The sequence below is a fragment of the Taeniopygia guttata genome, chromosome 2, assembly GCF_048771995.1.
Source record: "Taeniopygia guttata chromosome 2, bTaeGut7.mat, whole genome shotgun sequence".
In the NCBI taxonomy this organism is placed as follows: Eukaryota; Metazoa; Chordata; class Aves; order Passeriformes; family Estrildidae; genus Taeniopygia; species Taeniopygia guttata.
In genome coordinates, this window is record NC_133026.1 from 16,607,446 (window position 1) to 16,633,022 (window position 25,577).

Genomic DNA, 25,577 nt, shown 5'->3' on the forward strand with positions numbered 1-25,577 from the left:
CCGGGGGTGCCCGGGCGGGGGACCGGGCAGGGCCCTGCCGGAGACCCGTTCGCAGCCGGCGGTGGTGTAGCTGCCAGAGGGTCCTGCCCCTGCTCGGGGTCATCGCCCCGGGTGTTGTCCGGAATGCGGATCGTTAACCGGCGCGCAGCGCCAATTCACACACCCAGGCGAGGTATTACTAACTTTTATTCTAGTTTGAACAAAGTGAGGACATAGTGGTGACTCGCGAAAGGCTGGCTTACAAATCATAAAACTTGACACTATAGATTTTAACAACGACATCAACATTCGTTGGTTACAAATGACATAAGTGTTCTGTTAATTAGACTTCAACCCCGTATTTGCTAGCTATAGATCTCGCTTCTTATGCTAATCAATGTGTACGTGCAGTTCTTCCTTCCACTGAAGTCTGGCGTCCGTTTCAAGCAGGTGGTCAGGGTCTCCCACTGCCAGAATTACCTTTTCCCAGTTACTGCTCAGTCCTGACTTCAATCCTGGTGGCTCTTGTCCAGACAGCCCATTTGTTTTGGGATTGTCTTTCCTTTTCCTTAAAACAAAAGATTAGCCAAGTGTATGATGTTTCTAAAGCAATGGAGGAGAGGGAGGTCATTCGAGACAGCCAGCACAGTTTAACCGAGGGAAAATCCGGTCTGACCAACCTAGTGGCCTTCTAGGATGGAGTAACTGTATCAGTGGATAAGGGAAGGGCTACAGATGCCATTTATCTGGACTTACATAAAGCTGATTTTTGTGGGGGTTTATTAGTGGTTTCTTTCTTTCACCTGACCATTACTCTTCACTGAAAGTGCTATCCCACACCAACTTACACTGCTCTGGATGAGCACAGCCCCACTGCTGCCTCTCCTTGCCTTTGTGTACATCTCTTCTGTTTTCCACTAGCACTCTCGTGACCAAAGTCATGTAGCTCAGCTTGCTGATTTGGCAGAAACCTCAGCTGACAACAGCAAAAAAATCTAAAAGGTGATGAACATTTACCTAGATCCACTCCATGAAGCAGCTTTCCACTTAGCTATACAATGGCTCATGCTGCCTCGATGGAAGAGAGAGAAGGTGTTACCCTCTCTCCAGTGAGCTCAGGCTCAGGTAGTGGAATACACGCTCCTGATGCACTATCATTGCTGGCATACCCTGATGTCTGCCCAGGGTGCCAGCACAAGAAGTAATCCCCCCTTCTCTCAGCTGGATTTTTCCACTGGCATTGCAGCCCATGAGACACACCTAAACTAACATTGCAGAGTTAAATAACAAACACAAACAAGGATAAATTGTATTTAATATTATTACAAAAAGCTAATTTAAAATATGCTTTCTGCATTTGCTTATTAAATTGCATCGCTTATTGTATTGCTGGGATCTGTGGGGTAGCAGCTCGCCTTCACAAGTTACAAGCAAGGTCTCTGAGCATGGTCAGATTGTAAATGATGTATCTTGGAGCAAAACAAGGGCCTCACACTCTGCTGTGTGAAAGGACCCCCGCTGTTGTTCATTGACCTCTGCAGTGATAGCTCTTTGCTGATGCACAGACTGCAAGAGAACAGTTATGATCAGTGTGAAATAAACATGAACAGCCATGTACATGTGAAACCAACATAAAATCAGCAAGGCAAGGGTTAAAAAAGTGACCTAGAACACAGCTGAGAGCAGTAAAACTGGTAAACACTGAGGGCTGTGCAATGTAAACAGTGCAGAGGGCCTGTGCTCTGGGAACAGGAGGATGGCAGCTGGGTCAGAGTACACTGTAAATGCCATCCCTGACCCTGCTGTCACAAGAGGGAGGCAGAATGTAGCCATGGAGATGCCCAAAATAAGGAAACAAATTGTGGAACAACCCTGCCTAAGATAAATAGCAGATGAAGTAATCAAGAATTGGTGGGAAGCAACCGACCACGTTAATCTGACTCCTGATCAGTACAGACCCGCCCAGGGAGCGGTTTGCCATCGCTAGCCCAGAAAATGCAACGAGATAGCGAGGGATGAACGGCAGTAATAACAACTAGACAAAGCGTGTTCTCTGGCAGACAAGCCCTCCTGGCTGTGCCATTTTGGACACAGGTCTTGGAGCTATCAAGTATGCAAGTGTGAGAAAATTATAGAAAAACAGAATTTCCTTGAGTTGGAAGGGACCCATCAGTCCAGCTCCTGTCCCTGCAAAGGCCACCTTCAAGCCTCCCATGGGAATGGGGGGACAGTACCTGCTCACAGCTAGTTACAACCTAGAGGTGGGAAAACCTAGATGCCCCTCGAGCAGCGACCAGCCAGCCCGGAGGGGCGGTGTTCCGTCACGGGCATGTTCTGAGGGCGGCACTGCCCCCCGAGCAGCGACCGGCCAGCCCGGAGGGGCGGTGTTTTGGTGTTTTGGTGTTTTGGTGTTTTGGTGTTTTGTCACGGGCACGTTCGGAGGGCGGCACTGCCCCCCGAGCAGCGACCAGCCAGCCCGGAGGGGCGGTGTTTTGGTGTTTTGGTGTTTTGGTGTTTTGGTGTTTTGTCACGGGCACGTTCTGAGGGCAGCACTCCCCGCGGCGCCGTGGGTCTCGCGAGAGCTCGGTTGCCGTTGGTGACGGCGCGGGCGGGGCTGGCGGGGCGGGGCCGGTTTGAACCGCGGCGGGCCCGGGGCCGGGCGCGCCATGGCACCCGAGCGGCCCGGGGAAGAGCGGGGCGATGCTGCCAGCCCCAGCGCCGCCACAGCCGCCGGCTCGATGCGCGTCGAGGTCCCCCGGCCCCCCTCCATCGAGGAGTTCACCATCGTGAAGCCCATCAGCCGCGGCGCCTTCGGGAAGGTGTATCTCGGCCGCAAGGCGGGCCGGCTCTATGCCGTGAAGGTGAGGCGGGGCCGGGATGGCGGCGCTGCCGGCCCCGCTGCCGAGCAGCCCCGTGCGGCACAGGGGAGCCCCGGGCCCTCGGGAGCGGCCGCTGCTCGGGCGGTGCCCCGGGCCGGCAGTGTGCACGGCCGTGCCCTGCTCTCACCTCCCCGAAGTGCTGCAGGGTTTGGCCAGGGGAGCTCTGATAACGACAGCAGGTTTTAAAAGTACTTTAAATAAGGGGAAATGGCGGCAAAAGCGCCAGAGCGCTGTTGGATTCTCGCTTGTAACAGCCCCCTGCCGCGCCTGCCGGGGGGGCTAAAGCACCGCCTTTGAGAGACAAGATGAGAATAAGTTATAAAAAAAGTTCTTGCTGAGTAAGTATTTTAAAAAACCCGACCAAAACCTGTTGCGTTTTCTGTGTTGTTGCACAAAGGACTAAAATCTAGGCTTGCTGTTAGTAAGACCCTTACCAATTATTTGTGCAAACTTGACTTCGTGATTAAAAGGATTATAGCAAGCTACGTAGTACGCAAAGAATAGGAAACATAAAAACAGTCATACAAAATAGGCGTTGCTCTGCAGACCTATATATCTCTATGCAGTTTTATTATGAGCATTTTGAGGTTAAATCATTTGTGTACTCTGTTTTGTTTTTCAGGTGATGAAAAAGGCAGACATGATCAACAAAAATATGGTTCACCAGGTGCAGGCAGAGCGGGATGCATTGGCTCTCAGTAAAAGTCCTTTCATTGTGCACTTATACTACTCACTTCAGTCAGCAAACAATGTCTATTTAGTAAGTAAAAAAATAGCTGTGGCATATTTGGTAGTGTTGAAAATTGAGCATGAGCGGCAGTGATATCTCAAAGCATTTTTGTAATGGTATTCCTTAGTCACTTTTACATCTTTCTCAGGATGGTTGAACAAGTAAAATATTTCTCTTCCTCTGGTGCTGTGGGCTCTTCCTGCTCATGTCCCATTCTATTACAGGAGAAACTTAGAAATTCTTACAAGTGTTCTGTCTTAGAAATACATAGAGATCTTAGGGAAAACAAGAAATCATTCTGTTCAAGCAGAAGCCAGGTGACTGGATGATACTCCATGGCTCACTGAAAGGAAATCTATTTTATTTATTGCCAGTGCTGAAGATTTGTTACAGTTGTTGGCCTACATGAAAAGATGGTAAGTGGGTGGCAAAATTAGATGCTGGTCCACATGGAGCACTGTGGAGCACAGCAGGACTTGTGCATGGGTTTATGTACTGCTTCCACATAAGGATTCAGACTGTCTACAAAGGGTCTGGCACAATTTGTGTGGATTGTTGTAAGCACACACAGGGAAAGCTTGATGCAATTCTGAGACAAGGTTGCTATGCACTCCTACAATGCATTTTGAGTGTAAGCAAAGCCTTCTTTTTCTGGAGTCTCTGAATTGCTGGATGGAGTAGAGGACTTCAGGGTGAAGGATTTGTAAAGGAGATGCCAGAATCATGTCTCTGTGTGTGTGTATGTATATATATATGTGTGTGTGTTTATATATATGTGCATGGAAGAATATTGTGTATTGGAATATAAGTACAGGTGAGATTTCCTGAACAAAACCCCATAAATGCATTCTTGACATCAAAGAGTGAGTTTCAGAAGTTCTGCTGACTTCTATTTTATTCTGAATATGACATGGGCCATCAGAATGTATCTGCATAATGGTCTATTGGGTGTGTGAATTCTTTTTTCCACTCTTTTTCAAGTGTCTTATATACACAGTAACTCTCACTATTTGCATTTTTGATAGTTTGCACTTATTTCACAGAGCTTAGGTCTGAATTTTGTGTATAAATGATTGCAAGATAAAATATTGAGATACTTTGATTTGTATAGAACAGGTGGTCTTTGGCTTCAGGCATGGAGTTTCACAGGAATGCTTTGCACTTCATTTTCTATACTATGGAAATATACAGTATTAAGCTAAATATAGAGTAATATATGAATATAAATATAGGTTAAAATACATATTATTCAATATAGAAATATATGACATTTATAATATAGGAAATTTTCTGTAGTTAACTCTCAACAGCTGTAGTCAGCTTTTAGTTAGCTTCTAAAAGCAATGTAGGCAAATAAAATAAGCAAATGGTATACAGAAAAAAAATGTGTAATGTCTGTTACATGACACTTTAATTATTTTATCCAAGTGAAAAGTATTGTGTGAGAAATGAGGTTTGAACAAAGCTACTTCTATCTGCTTCTGCTCCTTGAAATCATATCTTTATAGGGGGTGAAAGTTATTTTGTATTTTACTTTCAATTTTGAAATGTGTTTTAAATTTATAATGCTTGAATGGCAGGTGATGGAGTACCTTATTGGTGGAGATGTCAAATCTCTTCTCCATATTTATGGATATTTTGATGAAGAAATGGCTGTTAAGTATATTTCTGAAGCAGCATTGGCTCTTGACTATCTTCATAGGCACGGAATAATCCACAGGTGAATTTCTTTTTCTTACAAACAAGTATTTGGTAGCTTGCATATTTTGTTTTTTCACTCTAACACATTACCATCACAGTTTCATTGTGGCAGCTTCCACAGGCACTTCATTTGCTAGAGCTCCTGGAAACTCTTTGCACGTGTGCAATGCAGCAATGCTGTGAAACAACGGCTAAAATAAAATCTGTCTGGGTGTGCTGAGCACACAAACCCATGCTGCTTTTCCCTGCCAGTTCTTTCCCAGTCCAGTGCTGCATTAGCAGCTGTGATGGTTCAGGAACCCCCTGGGTACTGCACACTTGGGCCTGCCTGTAGGACAGGGGGACACTGGCTACCCTGGTACTCCCCCATAGTGAGAGCTCTTCTTGCATTCAGCAATGCTGCAGAGAGCACACATGAAAACTCCTACTGGGGGTTTGCTTGTCACCTGTAGGAGCTGCACATGAGTGAATGTTATGATAGTGCTACTTGTGAAGGACACTTGTCGAGCCTGCTGCAGCACAAAATATGCAACTCTTGACATGCATGCATGATTTTTACAAAGCCTGAGATGTTTGTGCCATATTTAATGCTAAATATAGTTGATTTAGTTCATGTGTTTCTCAAACTGGAATCTTCTGCAGCTAGGAGGTGTTACTATTAAACAAATCTAACCAATGTTTTGTATTGAGTGTTTCTCTTCAGTGAAATTTCTTTGTGTTGCTCTGTGCGCTTTTTGCTGACTTCAGCTGTATTCATTTTTTCAGGGATTTGAAGCCAGACAATATGCTAATTTCTAATCAGGGACATATAAAGTTGACAGACTTTGGGCTTTCCAGAGTTACTCTGAACAGAGGTAAGCGTTCTTTCTATCCTTTTGGTTGTATTAAAATTTATTTCTGCATCACATTTCCATATTATTGAATACAACATCCCTGTAAAGGGCACCTTTCAATTAAACAAGTGCAAATGTTGCAGTAATACCTGATTTCTAATAGGTTAGCACTGATTAGCTACATGCTAGTAAGGGGTCTGCTCTTAGCATTGCACTTCAGAAGGTAAAATATTTATTCTTTGGGACAAGGCTGTATGAAATAAAATCTAGAGCCCTTTCTTCGGAGGGATATGGATTTCAATGGGTGAATGAATAATTCTGGCTTGTTCCTGTTTCTCTGACTACTTCTGGCCTTCAGTTCATGGCTCTCGGTCCTGTATAAATTAATTTCCAATAAATTAACTGGGACATTCCAGACATTAGTTTGAGGATAAGGGGAAGATTAGCTCAGTGCTTTGGCATGTGAATGTTCTATTTTCAAGCAGAAAATACAGCTGAATAGTCATGACTGTCTGTACAGGCTGCAGATCTTAAGGTGAATAGCCAATTTCTGAACTGGTTTGTACTTCCTTAGCCAGATCATCCAAACTTATGCTGCACATAAGTTGTTTGAGACAGCTGCTGGAGGGTACATCCTTTTTATATAGTTAAAGGAATGTAGAAATTCAGAGTTGTCCATGGAGTTTGATTCATGGTTTTAAGACTATAAAGGAAAATACCAGGTATTCTGTATTTTTTATGATATATACTGCTTTATCTGATGTTCTAATGCAACAGATTGTTGTATCTAGTTGAACATTATATGACAGCTTTAAAGCTACTTACTGCTAGTGAGCAGAAAGAAAAAAGGGTATCTAAGATTGAATTTCACCTATGAAAAATTCTTGTGTAGCTATTTTGAGATGCCTTTTGGAGTGATGGCAGATTTGGAATCAAATTTAGTATCCTATTCCACAAGCCATAAGCTGGAACTGTTGCCTAAAAACCAAAGTTGGTATTAAATTAGAACATGTAGTGCTTTTTGCGTAGTATGTTGGAAAAGAAATTTGGCTTCTACAACTTCTGTATGTATGGATGCATAAAAGATAACACCTTGTGTTAAGTAAGAATGTACAGGTACGTCTTCAACTGGTCTTGGTGGCTTTATTTGTATATTTGTTGAGTATGTGACTAAATGTTTTTTTCATCTTCATGAAACTTAAGTAAATATCTGCAACTTTGCCTTTGTTTAATATCAAAATGAAAACCTGATGTATTTGATTTTGGATTTTTCTTCTGTAGAGATAAATATGATAGATATCCTTACTACCCCATCAATGCCAAAGCCAAAACAGGACTACTCACGTACTCCAGGACAATTGTTGTCTCTTATCAGTTCTCTGGGCTTTGTAAGTAATTTTCACTGTCTTTGAAGTACTTCATCCTTTTAGTTTATTTACTATCTTCAGTTCAATAGTTGGCATGCTAAGGCTATTCTTGCATCTCTTCTGCCAGCTGGTAGAATTACTTATGATATGTTTAGAGTACTTTGAAATTCTGATGTGATTTTCTTGGACTGTATTTTGAATTGTTGACTTTTTAATGGGCATGGCCAAGCTCCAATGCAAACATCATAAACAATGTGTGAAGTTATACTCTCAATCCTGGATTGAGATTGTTCAGACTCCATTACTTTTAACTGTACTTCTTTCTGCTTGTTAGTATACACCTCCTGTAGGAATGAAAGTGCCGGGTCACAAATTGAGTCCAACATCTGACAGTCTGCATGGAGCGGTTTCTCCTGTACCTATGGCCCAGAAGGAAAATACCCCTCTTTCAACTAAATTATTCAAAACACGTGAGTATACCAGACCTTGTGCTGAGGAGTCCTCTGGCTATAAGGTTCTGGTCTTTTATTTTTATGTGAGTCTTCATAAAAGGTGTGATTCTCTTGGTGTCTTGCTCTCCACCATTTCTCCAGTACTTTACATATGACATATTTTCACCTACAGTACTTATGTCACCTTCTAAAGTGGTTTTTTCAAATCATGACCCCTGAATTCAAAATCACCTTTAACTTTTCATGGAAATAGTGTCAGTTCTTGACATACTTTCAGTGGAAATTGTTAAATATAGGCATGTATGTTTTCATTTAAATTGCCTGATCTTACTACTTTCTCATTTCTAACCTGAAACAAGAAAGAAGGCAACTATGCTGCTAATGTTTGTACTGCTTGTACATTCTTGGCAAGTTCCTAATTCAAAAAATGCATAAACTGACTATGCAGGAAAGATGACAAGAGAAGTTGTTGTCACACATAGCTTTCCTTAGCTTCCTTTGATGTGAAAGCTTAAAACAGTGTGAAGTCAGTCAGTACATGTTGCCTGTTTGTATCAACATTTGAATTTTTTTTTCTCTTAAGATCTGGATAATTCTCAATTAACACCTGTGATGCCAGCGAGGAGTTTAACTCCTACTCTGCTTCAGTCAAGAAACAGGTTTGGTACCTCCACTGTCAGTAGTCAGTCTCACACACATCTGTCCAGTGTGGAATCAGAAAACTGGAGCAGCCCCAGGTGCAGGAAAGATGTAGAGGTCAGGACTGTTTCGTCTTCCCACTCTAAATTAAAATTAGTTTGTACTTGTGTATGCAAATGTCTTCTGTTTACTCTACTTGCCTCAGTTATTTCAAGTGTTGAGAAACTTTCCTACAGTAGAAGGAGCAGGGGTTGTAATTTAATTTGAGTAGGATTTTGGATCAAACCAATACAGTCTTTTCCTTCAAACAAATATTGGTCCCTTGCAATGTAACAGGAGAAGCAAATGCTATTGAGCCTGCAGCAGAGGAGTGAAAGAGAAGGCTCCACTGACCATCACTGGTTTAGCCCTATCCTGCACAAGGTGGGCACTGCTGGGAGCAGTGGCTTTTTGGAAGTTGTCCCTGTAGCTTTATTTGCTCAGCATTGTGGGCAAAGTAATTTCTTTAAAAGACCGAACTTGGGAAAAAGATAAAATCCACTTCAAAGTTCTACTAGCTGTTAAACTGAAAAGTTTAAGGCTTTTATTACTGAAGGGTTTTGTATCAACTAACCTAACACCAATAATTATAGCTGATAATATTTTGTCCTAAAATATTTTATCCTGTTTAAATGTATTAATGAAATTCTACACAAACCTAAAAGAAAATGCTGCTGTGCTATGTAGATCCTTGCCATGATTCCTATTTAGAGCATAAAGAACAACTTACATTTAAAACAATTTATTATTCTGTATCTACCTGTTTCTTAGGCCTTGGTTTTGGTATTGTGTTATGAAAACATGAGTAATATCAGATTTTCCTTTTGTCATCTCTGAAGTGTAATATACTACAGGGAACTATAATGGGGTTCTTTCCTCTGGACTTTTTTGGAAACTAAAGACTTCTGTAGCTTAACTTCTTAAAATCACAAATACAGCTTCAATTGCTCTATTTTTTTATCCTTTGGCATTTAAAAATATGGCATTTTCTATTCTTGCCAGCTCATTTTATGTTCTTAAAAGAAGTCAAATTACCAAGTTATCCTTAATTTGGTTTTGATTTTTTTTTTGTCTGTTTTTTCACTAGTAGTAGTTAGAATGAGTAAGGCTTGCAAATATGCATTTCCTTATAGAGGTTGTAATAAAGTGTTTCAAATTAAGCTTTTCTGTAATACTGTAATCATATTTTTCTTGATACTCAAACCTTAATGTGCTTTTTTGCAGCAAAGTGGAGATGAACTTCATTCTTCAACATGCAAAACCAGTAACAGTGGGTCAGCTCTCCTTTCAAATACTATGTTGCCAAATAGCAAAGGTACTGAAGTATTAAAGAAAAAAGAACTCGAGTCTGCCATTTCTCCCATTGCCAGCAAGGAGTCTGGCAGTAGGCAGAAGTTGAAAACTGAACATTTGGATATAACAGATACTCCCGTGAGCACTCTGGATGTGAAAGGCGTAGTAAGAAAGTGTATTTCTGAAAATAAGATTTGGAAAGAAAATGTCTTTGTAAATAAAAGAGACAGGACTTATGAAACAGCAGAGACTTCCAGACTACAACAGCCACTTTCAAGGCAGAATGAGCCTGTCAAAGAGGAAGTAATGTTTGAAAAGCCAGGTGTAAAAAGAAGCTTTGAATCAGTTGACAGTAGTCCTTGTCAGGAACTTAACTATGTTAAAAAAAGCAATGCAGAATATAAACGTGGCTGTCAGATCTCAGAATTTCTGATAAACAAAGGTTCAGGTTTGACAACAGAAATTCAATCCTTAATGCTTTGTAATGCTGGATGCCCATGTGACACCTGTGAAAGCAAGGAAGAAGTTAAGAGTTTTATTAATAACCAGGAAACAGTAGGAAGATCGCTCACTCCAACTGTGGCTAAAAATCTTATGTGTGATCTGGATGCAGACTGTGGAAAGGATGATGAAAAGGAGTACATGAACTCAAGTTTTTTAGGCACTGATGATGAAAAACCTTTAGATGTCTTCAGTGCAGATTCTGACTTACTTCCTGAAGCGTCTGTTACGGAAAGCCATCTAGAAAAACAGCTTTTAGATTTGGACAGAAGTGTTAAAGACCTCTCCTTTGAGGAACCAAAACCTGAAGGTGTGCTAGTAACATCACCAGAGTCCCAAGATGCCTCACAGTATGGAGAGGAAGCACATACAGTCCAGGACTGCAAGCCATTACATCAGAAAAAGGATAATGACCAGAAACACATGGAAGAAACATACCTTGACACAGTACCTTCTCCTTCAGAAAAGATGATGGAAGCACTGAGTCTCTTAAAAAAAAATGCTGTTGTTTTTCGGAGTTACAATAGTCCAATCAATGTATCCAATATATCTGAGCCATGCAGCATGGCTTCCTTAGATATAATGGATCTTTCACCTGCTTGCAGTGGCTCTTACCCAACAGCTATCACTCCACTACAGAAAGGAAGACCATATCAGGTCTATCAGGTAGGTAAGGAGGCAGATAGAAACTTGGTACATGCATTGGACATTAGGGACCTATATTATTTCTGTGGTAAATTTAGGGAAAACTTAAGTAGTTTGAGGTAGTCTGTCAAAATTACCTCTGTTGAAAGGGTTTTACTTGCTGCACTTGTGTGGCCAAAATTATAATATCTGTAAGAATTTAGCAGTAGCTTTATGTTCACTGGTTTGCCTTTGGCTCAACATGCATTGACTGTCCATCTCTGAGAAATCTTTACTGTTACAGTGAACTGATTAAAAAAAGCCTGTGCTGTTTTGTCTCTTTCTGCTCCTAGTGCAGTGCTGTATTTTCTGTGACCAGTTATAGGTTTCCTAATGTAATGAGAAGTCTTTGATTTTTTTTTTTTCTTTTTTGTTATCCTGCACTCTTCCCAAGTGTGAATGCTGTTCAGCTGCTGGTAACTGCCATTGTACCTGCTACTTTCTTTTTTTTATCCTGGTTATGGTATAATGTATTCTGTCAAGTGCCAGTTACAAGCCTATTAAAAAGATTGATATAAAGAGTGATAGCTGCTGGATGTGACACTAGAAGAAAAACTTAGGGAAAAGTTCCTCAAAGAGTAGGTATCTTTATACTTCAAGACTGTTGAGATAAAGCAATAGAAGCGCATTTCACACATGCTTTTCAGGGAATGTTTTGTGACTTTTTCTTGGCTTGAACTTAAGTATCAATTATTACATCTGTGACTAAAGCTGGAGATGGGAGTTTCTGAGCTGGTTTTGCTTGCCATCTGAAGTCCTTGTCCCATCTTTTCAGACCCCTTATCAGGGGGATGCTGGCACACCATACAGGACTCCAAAGAGTGTTCGAAGAGGAGCTGCCCCCGTAGAAGGTGAACGCATCCTGGGGACCCCAGACTACCTGGCACCTGAGCTGCTTTTGACACAGCCTCATGGTAAGGGAAACCAGCCATCTGTCGTGGCACCTCTACATTTCAAACTGTCTGTAGAACTGTAAACACTTCAAGGAATAAGATTTGGAATTCTTCAAAAATAGCTAGTTCTAAGCTCCTGCTATCATGGGTGGCTGTGTTTGCTTCAGCTGCTCCTTCCATTCATTTACTGCTTGCTCATAACCAGAGGATTTGGTTGTACGTCACAGTCTTGCTTGCTGCCAGTCAGCATTGGAAGCTGCTTTGGCAGCTTGAGAGTTGTATCTGGCTTAGGAGTAACAACTTGGTCATCCTGAGTGTCCTTAAAGATTCTTTGGAATGGGAAAGGTGGAATTTAGTGAAATTCTAGAGTGAGAGGCTTAAGCCTCCAGTTATTTTTAGAATGTCTGCTGTGTTTATTGGTAATTAAGTGTTATGTGAAGCCAGACAATTTTATGAAGTTGCCTCAAAATCAATTATTGTTGAGTGACCTGATGAAACACACCAGACATCTGATGGGATCTTCTGTATAAGGGTGCAGTAATAGCCACCAAATTTTTAGAGGTTGTTTTTTTAGGTTTGTTTGTTTGCTTTCAAAATACTATACTAAAACAGCACAACTTTGAAGGGCATACATTTCTTTTTGTCAGATTCTGAGGTCCACTGAGATGAACAAAAATTCTGAAATAGTTTTCTGCTAAATTGCAAGAAGCATTATGAAAAATTAAATGCAATGTATCTATCTCTAATACAGTTGTTGATGTATAATTGCATTTTATTTCCATCCCAAAAGTATACTACTGTTTTGTAGAGCTGCAAGTCTTGGGAAAACTACATGAGAGACCTTAATTGAGAAGTAGTGATTACTATCCTGTGGAGCAATAAAATTCTGCTAATATAAATTAACTAAAGCTCTATGAAGTGATTTAACAATTTAACGGTAAAAACTGAAAATGCTAAACATATGTAGTTGTTGTTTAGCACTGCCATTTAGGATTCTTAGATATCTGGCAGATGTTAAAACTGGTAGTATTTTGGAAATGTAATCAGTGCTACTTAGACAATGTAATTAGACAGGGTGATTTCTCTGTGGGTACTGGGTTTTCAGGACTTCAGTGAAAACTTGCAGAGTCTCAGGTTTGTATCAGGAAATTACAAATCTCCTATTACCTTCAGTGAAACCAGGGTTTTTGGAACTCCAAATTTTTCCTCACTAAATGTTTCATGTGTTCAGCTGCTTGTAAATGTAGTTTTAATCCTAAATTAAGCATGTTACAAAACTATTTTATTTTTGTTTCTAACTTAGATTTAACATTGCCATCTTACCTTATTGTGGAATACTACCTTAGGGAAAAAATCTTCATTCCTATGCCTTTGGAGAATCATACTTGATATTCAATGTTTGTATTTGTTATGGTTTGTTTTGTTTTGGTTTTTTTTTTGGTTGTGGTTTTTTTTTTCAGTAATTGTAATTTTTTACTTCATTGTCTTTTCAAATGCAGGGACTCTGCTCTCTGGTGAGTTTTCTATATTCTGTACAGAACTGAAGTGTTCAGCATAACTGAACAGTCAAAGTATAACCAGATCACAGTTTCTGAGAACATTGTTTGGGTGAACAATGTTTCTATATAGAAATACGTGTCCAATATGCCTCCACATAAAAATGTGTGATGCTTGCAGAGTAAGGAAACATCATATCAGTGTGACTGAGCTATCAGAAATCACACATGTAAACATGTACTTCAGAAGGAAAGTCAGCATTCTTAAATTGTTTAACATGAGGTAAAGTCAGAGACACTTTTTCTCATTGCTGCCTTTCACTTCATTGCAGTCAGTCTGATTTACTTTGCCTATGGGTGAAGAAGGTTCAGGTGCTCAAGACCTGGTGCTACTGCTTCTTGCTTCAAATCACAGAATCATAGAATATCCCAAGTTGGAAGGGACCCAAAGGATCATTGAGTCCAGCTCCTGTCCCTGCACAGGACAGCCCCGAGAGTCACAGCTGTCCCTGAGAGCATTGTGCAAACCCTTCTTGAACCCTTGCCAGGCTTGGTGCTGTGACCACTTCCCTGGGGAGCCTGTTCCAGTGCCCAGCCACCCTCTGGGTGAAAAAACTTTTCTTAATATCCCACCTTGACCTCCCCAGCACAGCTTCATGCTGTCCTTGGGTCCTGTTTAGCAGGCTTATGGTAGGAGTTAATCCAATTTTAGTTAGACTTTTTGTGGGAAAAAATTGCTGCTGGAACCTGGTTATTATACTGTTCAGGTTGTGATCTTATTAGACTTTGACTGGAGCTGAGAATATTTTACTGAACATCCAAGTGCTCTTAACAACAGCGGATGCTTTGATGTGCTTAGTGTGTGGGCACTCTTACTGCTGTTGGGAGCTGCTAAAAGTGTATTAGATTACTGGTTAAACACTTTGGTTTTCAGCATTTCTAAACTTCACAGTAGTCTTTGTGAAATGGCTCAGAACATTCATTTTGCTTGGAGGTGTCTTAGGTTTTTTATATGCCAAAAAAAGCCAAAAACAATTAGATTTATTATCTTTCAAAGTTTTTTTTATTTTTTTAATGGCAGTTGTGGCATCTATTCTTTATATGGTGGAGTGGGCATGGCATGAAGATGCAGAAAGCTTAGAATGCATGCAGTGGTGTCTGGGATTGCTTTGCCTGCTGGTTTCAATATAGATTAACAGGAGAGATTGGCAAAAAGACAAAACCCTGGAATGTGGAAAACCAGAACTATCTAATAACAAAGTAGAGATAGCCAGTAACTACACATTGCCCCAGTAATTTCAGTGTAATGGAAGGTAATGCCATCTTCATGTGTGCTGGCTTGTTTCTGCAAGCTGTCTTCATTATGTTCATCATAATTTAGACAAACAGAAATTAAGTTCAATAGTCTGAGGTTTTGGAAACTTTAAAGAACTGAGAGAAGGGCACAGATGTCAACATGGAGCAATCATCCAGGCTCTAGTCATGAGGTGTATATTTCTTATCATAAAACAGTCTCTTGGAGAAGTTAGCTCCTGGATTCTCTGTGATAGGAGTTAATAATTAGATTGTTACTAAGAGCCTCCTTGGTTTTATCAGCAAACCCCAGTGTTAACTGTAATGAATTAAGGAGCAGAGTGGCTTTAAAAAATCTTTTAATATATTTTTAATCTGCATGAATATTAAATACAACTTTTCTCTTCATAATTTTCAAGAAACTTGCAGAATTTAAACACTCTTCAGCTTTTGCTAATCTTTAAGTCTTTGCAAGTATCATTTTTGTAAGTGTAATTATGTGGATTTATTTTTCCAGGTTCTGCTGTAGACTGGTGGGCCCTTGGAGTTTGTCTATTTGAGTTTCTAACTGGAATTCCACCTTTTAACGATGAAACACCAACACAGGTCTTCCAAAATATTTTGAAAAGAGGTAATCTGTTTCAGTAATCAGGGTAAGTATGTATTTCCAATATTTGTTTTATTGTTTGAGTTACCAACTCAACTCTTTCTTTGTCTGTAGATATTCCCTGGCCTGAGGGTGAAGAAAAGTTGTCTGATAATGCCCAGAATGCAATAGATCTTCTTCTAACAATTGATACTACTAAGAGAGCTGGACTGAAGGGTTAGTATTAAAATTGTTCTTTGTAGCTAATTGCAAATTTTTAAGTGGTGATCTCCTCCTCCTGAAACTTAGGCTAATAAACTTCAATGCCTCACTAGGTTCCATGTATAGTACCACAGCACTTAACAAGTTGTGGCATTTTCTGTATTTCTTGTGGGGTTTTTCCTTTCTGAACAAGGTAATTCTGGGGCTGAATTGTTTTGTTGGTTTTTAATTTTTTAAATTGAACTTCTGTTTTACTTTACTGCTGTTCTGCTATGCATTTTTAGTATTGGACATCTGATGTACTGAAGTTCTCTCTTATCTAATGGATATTTGGAATTTTTAACCTAAATGACGTTTAGGTTAAAAGGTGATTAAAAGACGATAATTTGGGAGAGAAGCCTCCTACAACAAACAGTTAATTCAGAGAGAGCAGTTTTTTCTTAGGAATCAGCCTGTCTTATCTGACTGCATAGGAGAATACAAAGTTGGACAATATATACTGTACAAAGTCTACTTTTTTTTCCTCATAGAAGGCCTTAAACATTTGCTATTGTTAACAGTGACTATACTTTTTTAAAAAAAGTTGATAATGGAAAGAAATTTAGAGTGAGATATTCCGGAAATAGAGAAAGAAATCTTATGAGAACTGTTCAGGAAATCACTAGAGAAGGAAATTATTATGGAAAGGCTTACACACTCTTACATATAGACTACATGCTAGAAGCTGAAATCAAGCCAAATTAAAATAGAGAAGGCACAAGATTATGAATGAAGATTATTATGTCAACAGAAAATCCTATGGCTTTGATAGTTCCCAAAAAGCAATCTGAAGGTGTTTTAATTAAATACAAGTTATTGTCTTTATTTCTGGATTTTAGAGTGAAATCCAAATTGCCCGTCAAGGGCAGAATTTTAAAATAGATGACATAATGGTTTCTTCTTATCTGAGCTTCTTCAAAATTCATTCCTTGTTAAGATTTACAGCTGTATTTGGCCACCTTGTCCAATTTATAATTCACTGAAGTTGGATGAGTAGTTTTCAGGACATCCATTAAGTTTTCTTGTTTTACCTAAGTTTCCATCATTGTCATCTTCTCTCCCTTCTCTCACATTTGTGCTGTCCCTTTTATCACTACAGCATGAAGACTTTTGTACTGGGAAACCCCAGTTATGTTGTTGTAGTGCTGTGCTTCCCTAAATTCAGTCTTTCTGGGTAAGAGCAGCTTTAAGGCTGCTTTTGGCTCAGTGGAACTGTGTGGAACAGGTTCCCTGGATGGGGGTGACAGCTACTTGTCCTGCCAACAGTTTGATCCTAAAGTTGGGGGTAATCAAAGCCCAATTGCAATTTGCACATTTATGAACTTCTAAAAAAGAAATAAAGAGCAAGTCTACTGACAGTTACAAATGAACAAAGTGGCTATGGTGCTTGGACATAAAGCAGTTTATAATGCTTATGTGAACTTCTGTTTCAGAACTGAAGCATCACCCCCTCTTTCACGGGGTGGACTGGGATAATCTCCAGAACCAAACGATGCCGTTTATACCTCAGCCGGATGATGAGACCGACACCTCTTACTTTGATGCTAGAAACAATGCTCAGCATCTGACTGTGTCTGGATTTAGCTTATAGCATCAAGATAAGTGAACATTCTTCATGGTTTTGCACACTTACAGGTTGTCTTGTAACCTAGTTTGGTCTTGACTAAGTTTCCTTGCTAAATATAGTGTGTTTCAAGTTACCAGTCTATTTTTATTATATTACACGATTTTATTATAGCCTTCTTTATTCTAAAGTACTGTAAACTACTGTATGAAACTGGTATCAAGTGCCTTTGTGCTACTTTTTATCTTACTGCACCTTACTAAGAGGCCGGAGCATTGTGTTTCTTGGACCTAATAACTCTTGGCAATAATGGGGCTTTTAATAGTAATGATTTATTACAGTTAGGAAGTGTGGCATTATTTCCCAGCTGAATATAATAGGGAAAGGATATAAATGAATTGTCATTGTATCTAATTAATAACTTATCTATTGGTGGTTCAGTGTGGTGGCAAACTGGTTTGGGAGCAGTCCTGTCTGAGCAGTGTGAATATATATCCACTGTGCAAAACTGGTCATTTCTATTCCACTAAGGTGTAAAATTGAATCATAATGCAACTTTGAAATATCTTGTCTTGTTTGTCCCCAAGAAGGGATGGGAAGATACAACGGTGTTCCAAGTTAATTTGGCTACAAGTGGCACATGAGACTGGCGGGAGTTCCTCTGGTTATTACCCTGTTCTAGAGGATACCTGGGGCAAGTCTGTTAAACAAATGCTCTGCTTTAGTTGTTATGCTGTAACCACTTGGACCGTAGGAAGCTGGACTGAACATACATTTTAGACACTGGTTTTATCTAGAAAATGCCCAGTGTGTGTGGGCTCCTTTGTGTCAGATGACAAGTGACAGGTGATTTTTTTGTTTTCTAACAAGTAGTATTCATACTGAAGCTGCCAAATGTTAAACACTATAATATATTGTAGGCTAACAGACTGTTCTGTAAACTCACAGCCAGAGCTTAGATTTTGAATAGAATATAAGATAGAAGTGTATATTCTGTATAAACCTAAATTAAGGGGAAGTATATTTAAATTTATCTTTAAATGCAATACAAATCTTGTTTCTGCTAGGTTTTAGAGGTTTATTTGTAGATAATTCTGTTTAAATAATCTTCAGTATTTTTCTTGCGTATTTATCTCTAACTTAAAGATTTTAATTTTTCAGGTTAATATATATTAGATAAAGTCCATTTGTGCTAGATGCCATTACCAAACAAGGGCCACGTGCCAGAAGCCAAGCATTTTGCCAGTGATTTTTGCCAAGTGCCTTTTGGTTTCATGAACAGATGCTTTTTGTAGCAGTAGTGAGTTGTCTTTTCATTACCCTGCTATCTGGAAGACAAGATTTATTGATGGAATTCTGAGCAAATAGTCTGCCAGGCTTCCCGCTATCCCCTCAGATTGCTGGCAAAGGAACGGGAATGGTGAAGAAAGAGGGAGTTTCCTAGAAAGACCTAAAGAGAGCTGATTTTTAATAACTCAGAATGACCAATCCCAGCTCTTGTTGTGATAACTCAATTTTGTGAAACAGAATCTTGGCAAGTTGCAAAACATACAGTGAATCTTGCTTTGCTAAGGACTGCAGTTTCAGAGAACTTCTAAATTGTTCAGTCACAATCGTTACATGATGGAAAAGGTGCAAACAAATGAATGCACTACTGAAGCAGTATTCATAGACAACATTCTCTGAAAGTGATGAGAAGTTCTTTAGTGGTTTTCCTATGTACAGTTAGACTATATAAACTGGGGTAGGAGGGTGCCCTAATTACTAGTATTTTATGCAATTTATTCTTCCATTTCTAGTACTCTAGTTTAAGGAAGCAAATCTTAAGAGAATTAACTATGATTACATGTCAAAGAAAAAAGAAACTGAACTACACAATAGCTTTTTGTCTTCAGTGCTCTGCAAAAGGTTACACCTGTTCCCATTTGGCACTATAACACATTCCCATAAAGGTGGAAAAAACTTGTTGCACTTGTATAATCTTCTTTAGCCCCTTGAAATAGTTCTTAATTATCTACAAAGGTCAAGTAAGCTTCTATAAAAACCTTATCCTAAAAGAAAATTGTGGCATTTCTACCAGTTGATTAATGCAAAAACACAGAATTAATACAAAACCAGTTGATTAATACAAAAACATAGAATCTGTAGAACAGTAAATTGGCCAATTGACAAATGTGAATGTTTAGTATAAAATTATCACTGCACGGCTGTCCAATATTAAAATTTCACACAATTAGCCCTGAAAATATTGCAATATCCTGTTCTCCTCATTATCTTGCATTTATCCTGGTTATAACAAACATGGAGTTGGATGCCAGATGTTGATAGTTGAGATTTGTGATGTGGTTCTGTTTGTTGTGGGGTGTTTTGGTCGGTGGGGCTTTTATCTTTTGTAAAAAGCTTTATTGTTCAACATGGAATTCCTTGTCAACTCAATCCCACTGGTTTTGTCGCACTTGTTGCTTGACTTGAAATACTACAGGTAAAAGTTTAAAAGGTATAACGTAGTAGCTGGAAGAGATCTAGTGTTTCTTATTAGTAAAGATCTACAAATAATAGTATAGGCTGGCAAAAGTTTCTGATCCTTAGAAGCTGTGGATACCACTTGGCAAATCCTCCAGCTCTTACATGGTGCTTCCTGAAGGCCTAAACTTTATGTACATAACCTACACATAAACTGTGTAGCTTCCAGGTTATCAGCCATGAGCACAGTCCATCTGAAAACTACCGGAGAGATCAGTGTTGTACCTGGTTACACAGAAGCGGCAGTTTTGGAGTTATTCTAAGCTCTTATGTGCTGTTGGGCTCACCTGCATATGGGGCAATGTCTGGGGGCTAAGGTGCTGAAGTGCTGCCATTTGTTGTTGAGCTCAGAGATAAGTTTCAGCATGGCTGGGTTTACCACATGCTTACTCTGGCAATAAACTGCATTCTTTTCCTCTCTACTTCATTCTCCAAAAGTTCACTTTGCACTTACTTCAAAATTCATGCTTCAAAAATTCACTTTACTTTTGTGTAACTATATAAAATAAAATAGTGCAGCTGTGCTGCTGCTTCTGCATCTTGTTTTTCTTTTATTGTGTTACTTGTGCATCTGCTGGGAGTGTGGCAGATGGATTTTTACACAAAGAAACCCTGAGTGCTTCCCACTACCTCAGCAAAGGCAGTGATTTTAAGTAAGGAAATACCTATTCCTTTCAGTACAGGTCTGTATGCCCTTCAGTTAGTTCATAACTTGCTAACCCCTGCCTTCAGTAGAAGCTACATTTGTGTACTGAAATGGCAGGAGAGCGAAGTCCTGAGCGGTAACTCCTTCAGGGAGCGAGTCTCCTCCTCTGCATAACTCCCATGAGCCAAGGAAGGATGGTGGCTCCATCTCCTCAGCACCTGCTGTGCTGCCACAGCACCAGAACAGAAGCAGCAGAGCCCTGAGGATGGAACAGCTGCACCAGGCACACACTTAGGCCTGGCTCAGCTTCTGTGCTCTCAGCTGAGCAGCTCTGAGGGGATGGAGTGTCTAATCTGGTTAGATACAGAGCAAGCTTTTGCCTTTCGGGTGAAGCCTGATTTGCTGCAGGAACCAGACTGATGTTTGCTGCACAAGTGCAGTTTGGGGCTGGGTCTGGCCTTTTCCAGTGCTATGCAGAACTGATTAGGCTCCCAGCCTTCCTGCAGAGAGCACAGGCTGAAGCTGTGTATCCCAGGTCTGAGCTCCAGCCATCTGCTTATGCTACTGCCTCCACATCAAAGCCGTGTCTCTTTGCACCTGGGCAAATGATAAAAAACCAAAACAAACAATTTTCCTTACCTTTAAGCTGGAATACCTGCCAACTAGGAACCTGTTCAAATTATGGTAAGTTTGAGATAGGCCCAGTTCTGAGTTACAACAAGTAACAAGTGGATTGTTAATCAAGTGACGTTGTTTTGTATTACAACTTTCAGGTTGTGACTGAATCTTCATAATGCAGCCAGCAGGCTCCTGTATACGCAGCATCTGGTGTACAGCATTTAGGAAGTATTAGATTCAAGATAAAATACAAAATATTAAGGGATTGATTTATTGAAATATGAATAAATAACAAGGATAGTACAAGTCTACATTTATTTCAGGGAGAGGTTAACAATTAAACCTTTGGGAATGTCTGTCCCATCTCTAAGAGCTCGGCCCCTACAAGTGACACGGTTCTGAGCTGTGGGAGGCACCCCAGGGTGGTTTGTCCTGGCAGAAGACATGCTGCTTCAGGAGGCTGGGGTTTCATGTGACCTTCAAGCTTGAGTGTCCTCCCGGTATGACTTCTATCCCTTAGGATAAGGAATCAGTCACTTTAGGGATTTTAAGCTCAGGCACAAAGGCTTCAGGTCCCAGCAGAACTTCCAGGATAAGCTTTGTTCAAACCTGAGTTTTCAGTACATCTCATGCCAAAACTTATGTCTGGCACATGAAACCATCTGCTTGTTACAGCAGTCTTCAAAGAGGTTACAGCTATTTTATTTTTTAATTCAGCTTTTCAATAAGAAAATCAGAAGAGGGGAAATGTAACTAAAAAAAAAAATTCACATAACTAAAAAACAAGATTAAAATTTCTCTGGTAAAACCGACATTAAATTCTGTGATTACATTTTTATACAGTATAGTTTATATGAAAAATGTTTTCCAAACTATAAAATATTTTCAGGAAGGACCAAAAAAACTTTCCTTAAAAATTATTTGTAGGATGTAGTCCTGGTGGAAAATGAAAGCACATCAATAATGGTGAAATTTTTGAAGATTCAGAGCTTTACTATGGATTATGTTGTGATATAATTCTTCATAGCAAACTGTAAGTTTTCTGTCAAATCTAATTTTAGTGCATTTGCATTTTCCAGAGATTTAGACAACTTATATATTAATTTATTTTAAAATTAAGTGTAAAGCATGCTTTTGTCAAGCAAACTTCACAAGGTTGTACCTCTATCTGTATATGGGTTAATAAATATCTGTGGGGAAAGGAAAAATATCAGCTCCAAAATTAGCTGAAAAGGTTTTTTCTGATAGGAAGTAGAAGGATAAGAAAGACATACCAGGATTGATATGTATCATGATGTGACTTGGGGAAAATCCACAATACATTAAATCTTACTTTAATTTAACTGCCAACAGAAAACTTACAGTGCACTGAGCTTTTTAAAAGCTTAAAGCTAGACTTACTGAGCTAGTTTTCACCTAATTTTAAAGCACCTTGTGCCTAAACTATGCATTTCAGTTAAAATAACCTGTTGTCAACAAGAATACAGTTATGAAAGTTAAAAAGATAAGGTGCAGCCTCTTTACGAGGATCCCTTGTACCACATGCCGTTTCCAAACTTATATTTGACAGTCTCTGTGTTATTAATGGCTCTAACTTTCAGGATATATACAAATTCCCAAACCTTCTTTACAATTTTACAGGGTAAGTGAAGGATTCAACTTCATTTCTTACCAATTTATATGGAAATTGCCCCACACTAGTTTAGCAGCAAAAGTAGCAAATTTAATTTCTCAGAGCTATATTGTATTTTTCCAGCAGCTTACAATGTACTGAATTTATACTTTAGAGCTTTCACCTGGTAATATGTAATGCTGTGGAAAAACAGGCAGGGATCTTGAGATTGTAAAATTATTTCAATGTTAAAGTGACAGTTTTATGTATTTTTCATTTATTCTTTTACAGAGATGTTATTCTCTTAATCAACTGACATCAGCAAGGTCAGTAATTATGGAAGGCCCATCCACAAGCACATTCCAAAATAATCATTGTTCATATGGTGTTGAGGATGGAATTATTCAATTAATTTGTTACCTAGGAGCTGTGAATCATTCAAGTTTCAATAATATTAGTCCTTAAACATTTAGCTCAAAGGTAGTACAAAATATTACTGTAACATAAGGAAGATCATCCCAAATTCTGAGATTCTATGAGAATTCAGCCTTCCTTTGGTTTCCAGGGCCATCTTCTCCTAGAAGTCCTTAAACATAGTCATGAATTCTCAGTTCAGTTTTCTAGAAGAGGAAACAAATAAATTAGTTTAATGTACCTTCACATATGAGATGATTTTTCATTTGTCTAAGCAAACAAATCAATTAAGGTTACACGTGAAAGGTTTCCATTCCAATAAAACAGGGCTTCAAGACACCCAAAAATTTGCCCTCTTACACCAAGGAGGAGAAAATCCACAAAGAATTTGGAGTTGCAGATGGAATTCCACAGAAAAACCCCTGACCCTGGGTCAGTGGTGTGCTGGCTCAGGCAAAGCAACACTTAAGAGCTGCTTTCCTCATAACTCCATAAAACTTAAAATTAGAGGGTTTTAAAACCATGAGCTGAACCTAGACAACTTTTACTATTATGAAAATATATTTCCATCTGTGTTTAGGACCCTTAGGATTCAGTTTTTCAAGCCTTGGTGAAGGCTCCAATATGAGTACCCAGATTTTCAGCATTAAGTTCCCCATAAAGGAATAGGGAACAGGTTAAGAGGTGATGGGATGGAGCTGAGCTACCCCTGCCCAGGGACAAGAGCTAAACACAAAGCTCTTGGTTACAGGAGGCTGTTCTTCCACCAGTTACATGGAATTTGCTACACTGTGCAGAAGAGCTTAGAAGTCAAGGCTCCACAGCTGCAGCACAAGAGAACTTTGCATGGTAGCAGAGACTCGTGGTTTCTGCTGCAGGGACAGGTCACATAATTTAAAACTAGAAGTACACAGACAGGGGCAATGCAGGCACTGTGAACAGCTATTGCCTAAGAACTCACACACCTTGCCTAAGAGCACAAGCTGAAGCTGGCCACAGGACAGGAGAAAAGGACATTTTGCAATTCTGTTTTCTCACTCAGTGTACTTGATCAGCTTCCTACGCATTGTTAGAGGAGACAGAACTCCAGATAGAAACGTGCTGCAGAAGCACAGTCCTTAAATTCTGCCTATGAGTAGATTTCAGAAATAGAGAGAAAAGCTCAAGAACAAGGAAAATTCTTTAGTTGTTTCTGTTACTGAAGTTCATCTCAAAACAGTACATGAAGGAGTAAACAAAACATGGGGCTATGCTATCTCTGTGTTTCACACCAACACTGGTATTACCACTGGTACAGATCCTGGTGTCCAAAATTCAAAAAGAATGTTGAAAAACAGAAGCATTTGGCAATGAACCACAAGAATCATTCTAAGACTGGAAAACAATTTTAAAATGAGATTTCATTTGCTCCATTTGTTTCATTTAAGCAAGAGATTATGAGATGACCTGGTGATAGCAAAAAAGTAACCATAAAAAATACATTACAGGCTCTTTGTTAACTGCATAAAGATATAGGAAAATCCAACGGATGCAAACTGAAGCTGGTGAAATCCAAACTAAAAGCAATGTACCAGTGTTTATTCATCAAAGCACTGAATTACTAGGACAATATACTAGAAAAATTGCTGGAAAGGGTGCTTTCCTAAAAACTGATTTTTGTCTGAATCTGTGGCTGGATTGAGGGTGCTACAGAGGCTGGAACAGATGATCAAAAAAGATTTTTCAAGAACGGCACACTTTTCAGAGAGGGAGAGAACACAGCCATGCAAGAGCAATTAGCAGAACACTGAAGTTCATAGAAGCTTCAAGTAAAATACTTAAAAGAAATAGTTTTGATTTAAAACACCCCAACTTTGTCCTTGCTGACAAGGAAATTTCCATTGGCTAGTGCAAAGAATGACCAAAATATGCATGACTGCCTGAAAGCCTTAGTACTGCAGTCTCTGGTTTCATCAGACAGTGCAGCAACACTGATGCTGCCGCTGACAGCTCTGAGCCAGGGGAGCTCCCTGGCAGATTTGCAGCCTTTGTGGGTGCTGTATTGTTTACAAAGCCATGGGCTGGGCCCAAAGAGCAATGATCAGTGACAGGAGTGTACTTGGAGGCCAGTAATTAGTGGTGAATGCCAGGGGTCCATACTGGGGCCAATCCTGTTTAACACCTTTAGCAATGGCCTGGATGACAGGCAGAGTGCAGAGTGCACCCTCAGCAAAGCTGCAAATTACACAAAACGGGGAGTGGCTGATATGCCAGAGGGTGGTGCTGCCATCCAGAGGGACTACAGCTGGCTGGGAAAATGGGCTGACAGGAACCTTATGAAATACAAAAGGGGGAAGAGCTTAGTCCGGCACAGTTTGGAGAAACTACCCCAGGCATCAGTATGTGCCAGCTGGGAAGCAGCTTGGCAGAAAAGGATCTTGGCATCCAACAGGGTGAAGGTGAACATTATCCCTTCCTCTCTATTTAGCACTGGAGAGGCCACACCAGGAGTACTCTGTCTTCTTCTGACTACAAGAGAGAAAGGACAAACTGGAGAGAGTCCAGCAAAGGGCCATGAAGACGATTAAATGTCTG

The 25,577-nt window shown here is 39.8% G+C and overlaps 2 protein-coding genes and 1 long non-coding RNA gene across 5 annotated transcripts in view; 1 reads left to right on the top strand and 2 right to left on the bottom strand.

Annotated features, from left to right (window-relative positions):
- Nucleotides 1-36: 36 nt before the first annotated feature.
- MASTL (microtubule associated serine/threonine kinase like) lies at nucleotides 37-20,251 on the top strand. 2 transcript variants are annotated; one of them, XM_030264461.4, is made up of 12 exons: nucleotides 37-172; nucleotides 3,481-3,618; nucleotides 5,169-5,308; nucleotides 6,055-6,143; nucleotides 7,404-7,510; nucleotides 7,824-7,959; nucleotides 8,525-8,697; nucleotides 9,844-11,079; nucleotides 11,873-12,011; nucleotides 15,297-15,410; nucleotides 15,501-15,602; nucleotides 17,060-20,251. In XM_030264461.4, the coding sequence occupies exons 2-12, from the start codon at nucleotides 3,484-3,486 to the stop codon at nucleotides 17,215-17,217; spliced, it is 2,529 nt and encodes an 842-aa protein (XP_030120321.2). In that variant the 5' UTR covers nucleotides 37-172; nucleotides 3,481-3,483; the 3' UTR covers nucleotides 17,218-20,251. The 2 variants fall into 2 exon arrangements, with proteins under 2 accessions (XP_030120321.2, XP_030120319.4); XM_030264459.4 differs by lacking the exon at nucleotides 37-172 and adding an exon at nucleotides 2,588-2,840.
- LOC121469420 (uncharacterized) lies at nucleotides 1,277-2,500 on the bottom strand. The gene is made up of 2 exons (XR_005979428.2): nucleotides 2,214-2,500; nucleotides 1,277-1,545 (listed from the first exon to the last, which is right to left on the bottom strand). It is a non-coding gene; the product is annotated as an uncharacterized lncRNA (long non-coding RNA).
- Nucleotides 20,252-21,234: 983 nt separating the features above from the next.
- Nucleotides 21,235-25,577, bottom strand: part of ACBD5 (acyl-CoA binding domain containing 5) — a 30,111-nt gene continuing 25,768 nt past the window's right edge. For both annotated transcript variants that reach the window (XM_012571561.5, XM_002188302.7), the window contains one exon: nucleotides 21,235-23,209. In XM_012571561.5, the coding sequence (XP_012427015.4) occupies nucleotides 23,197-23,209 (13 nt within the window). In that variant the 3' untranslated portion in view covers nucleotides 21,235-23,196. The remainder of the gene's footprint in view (nucleotides 23,210-25,577) is intronic.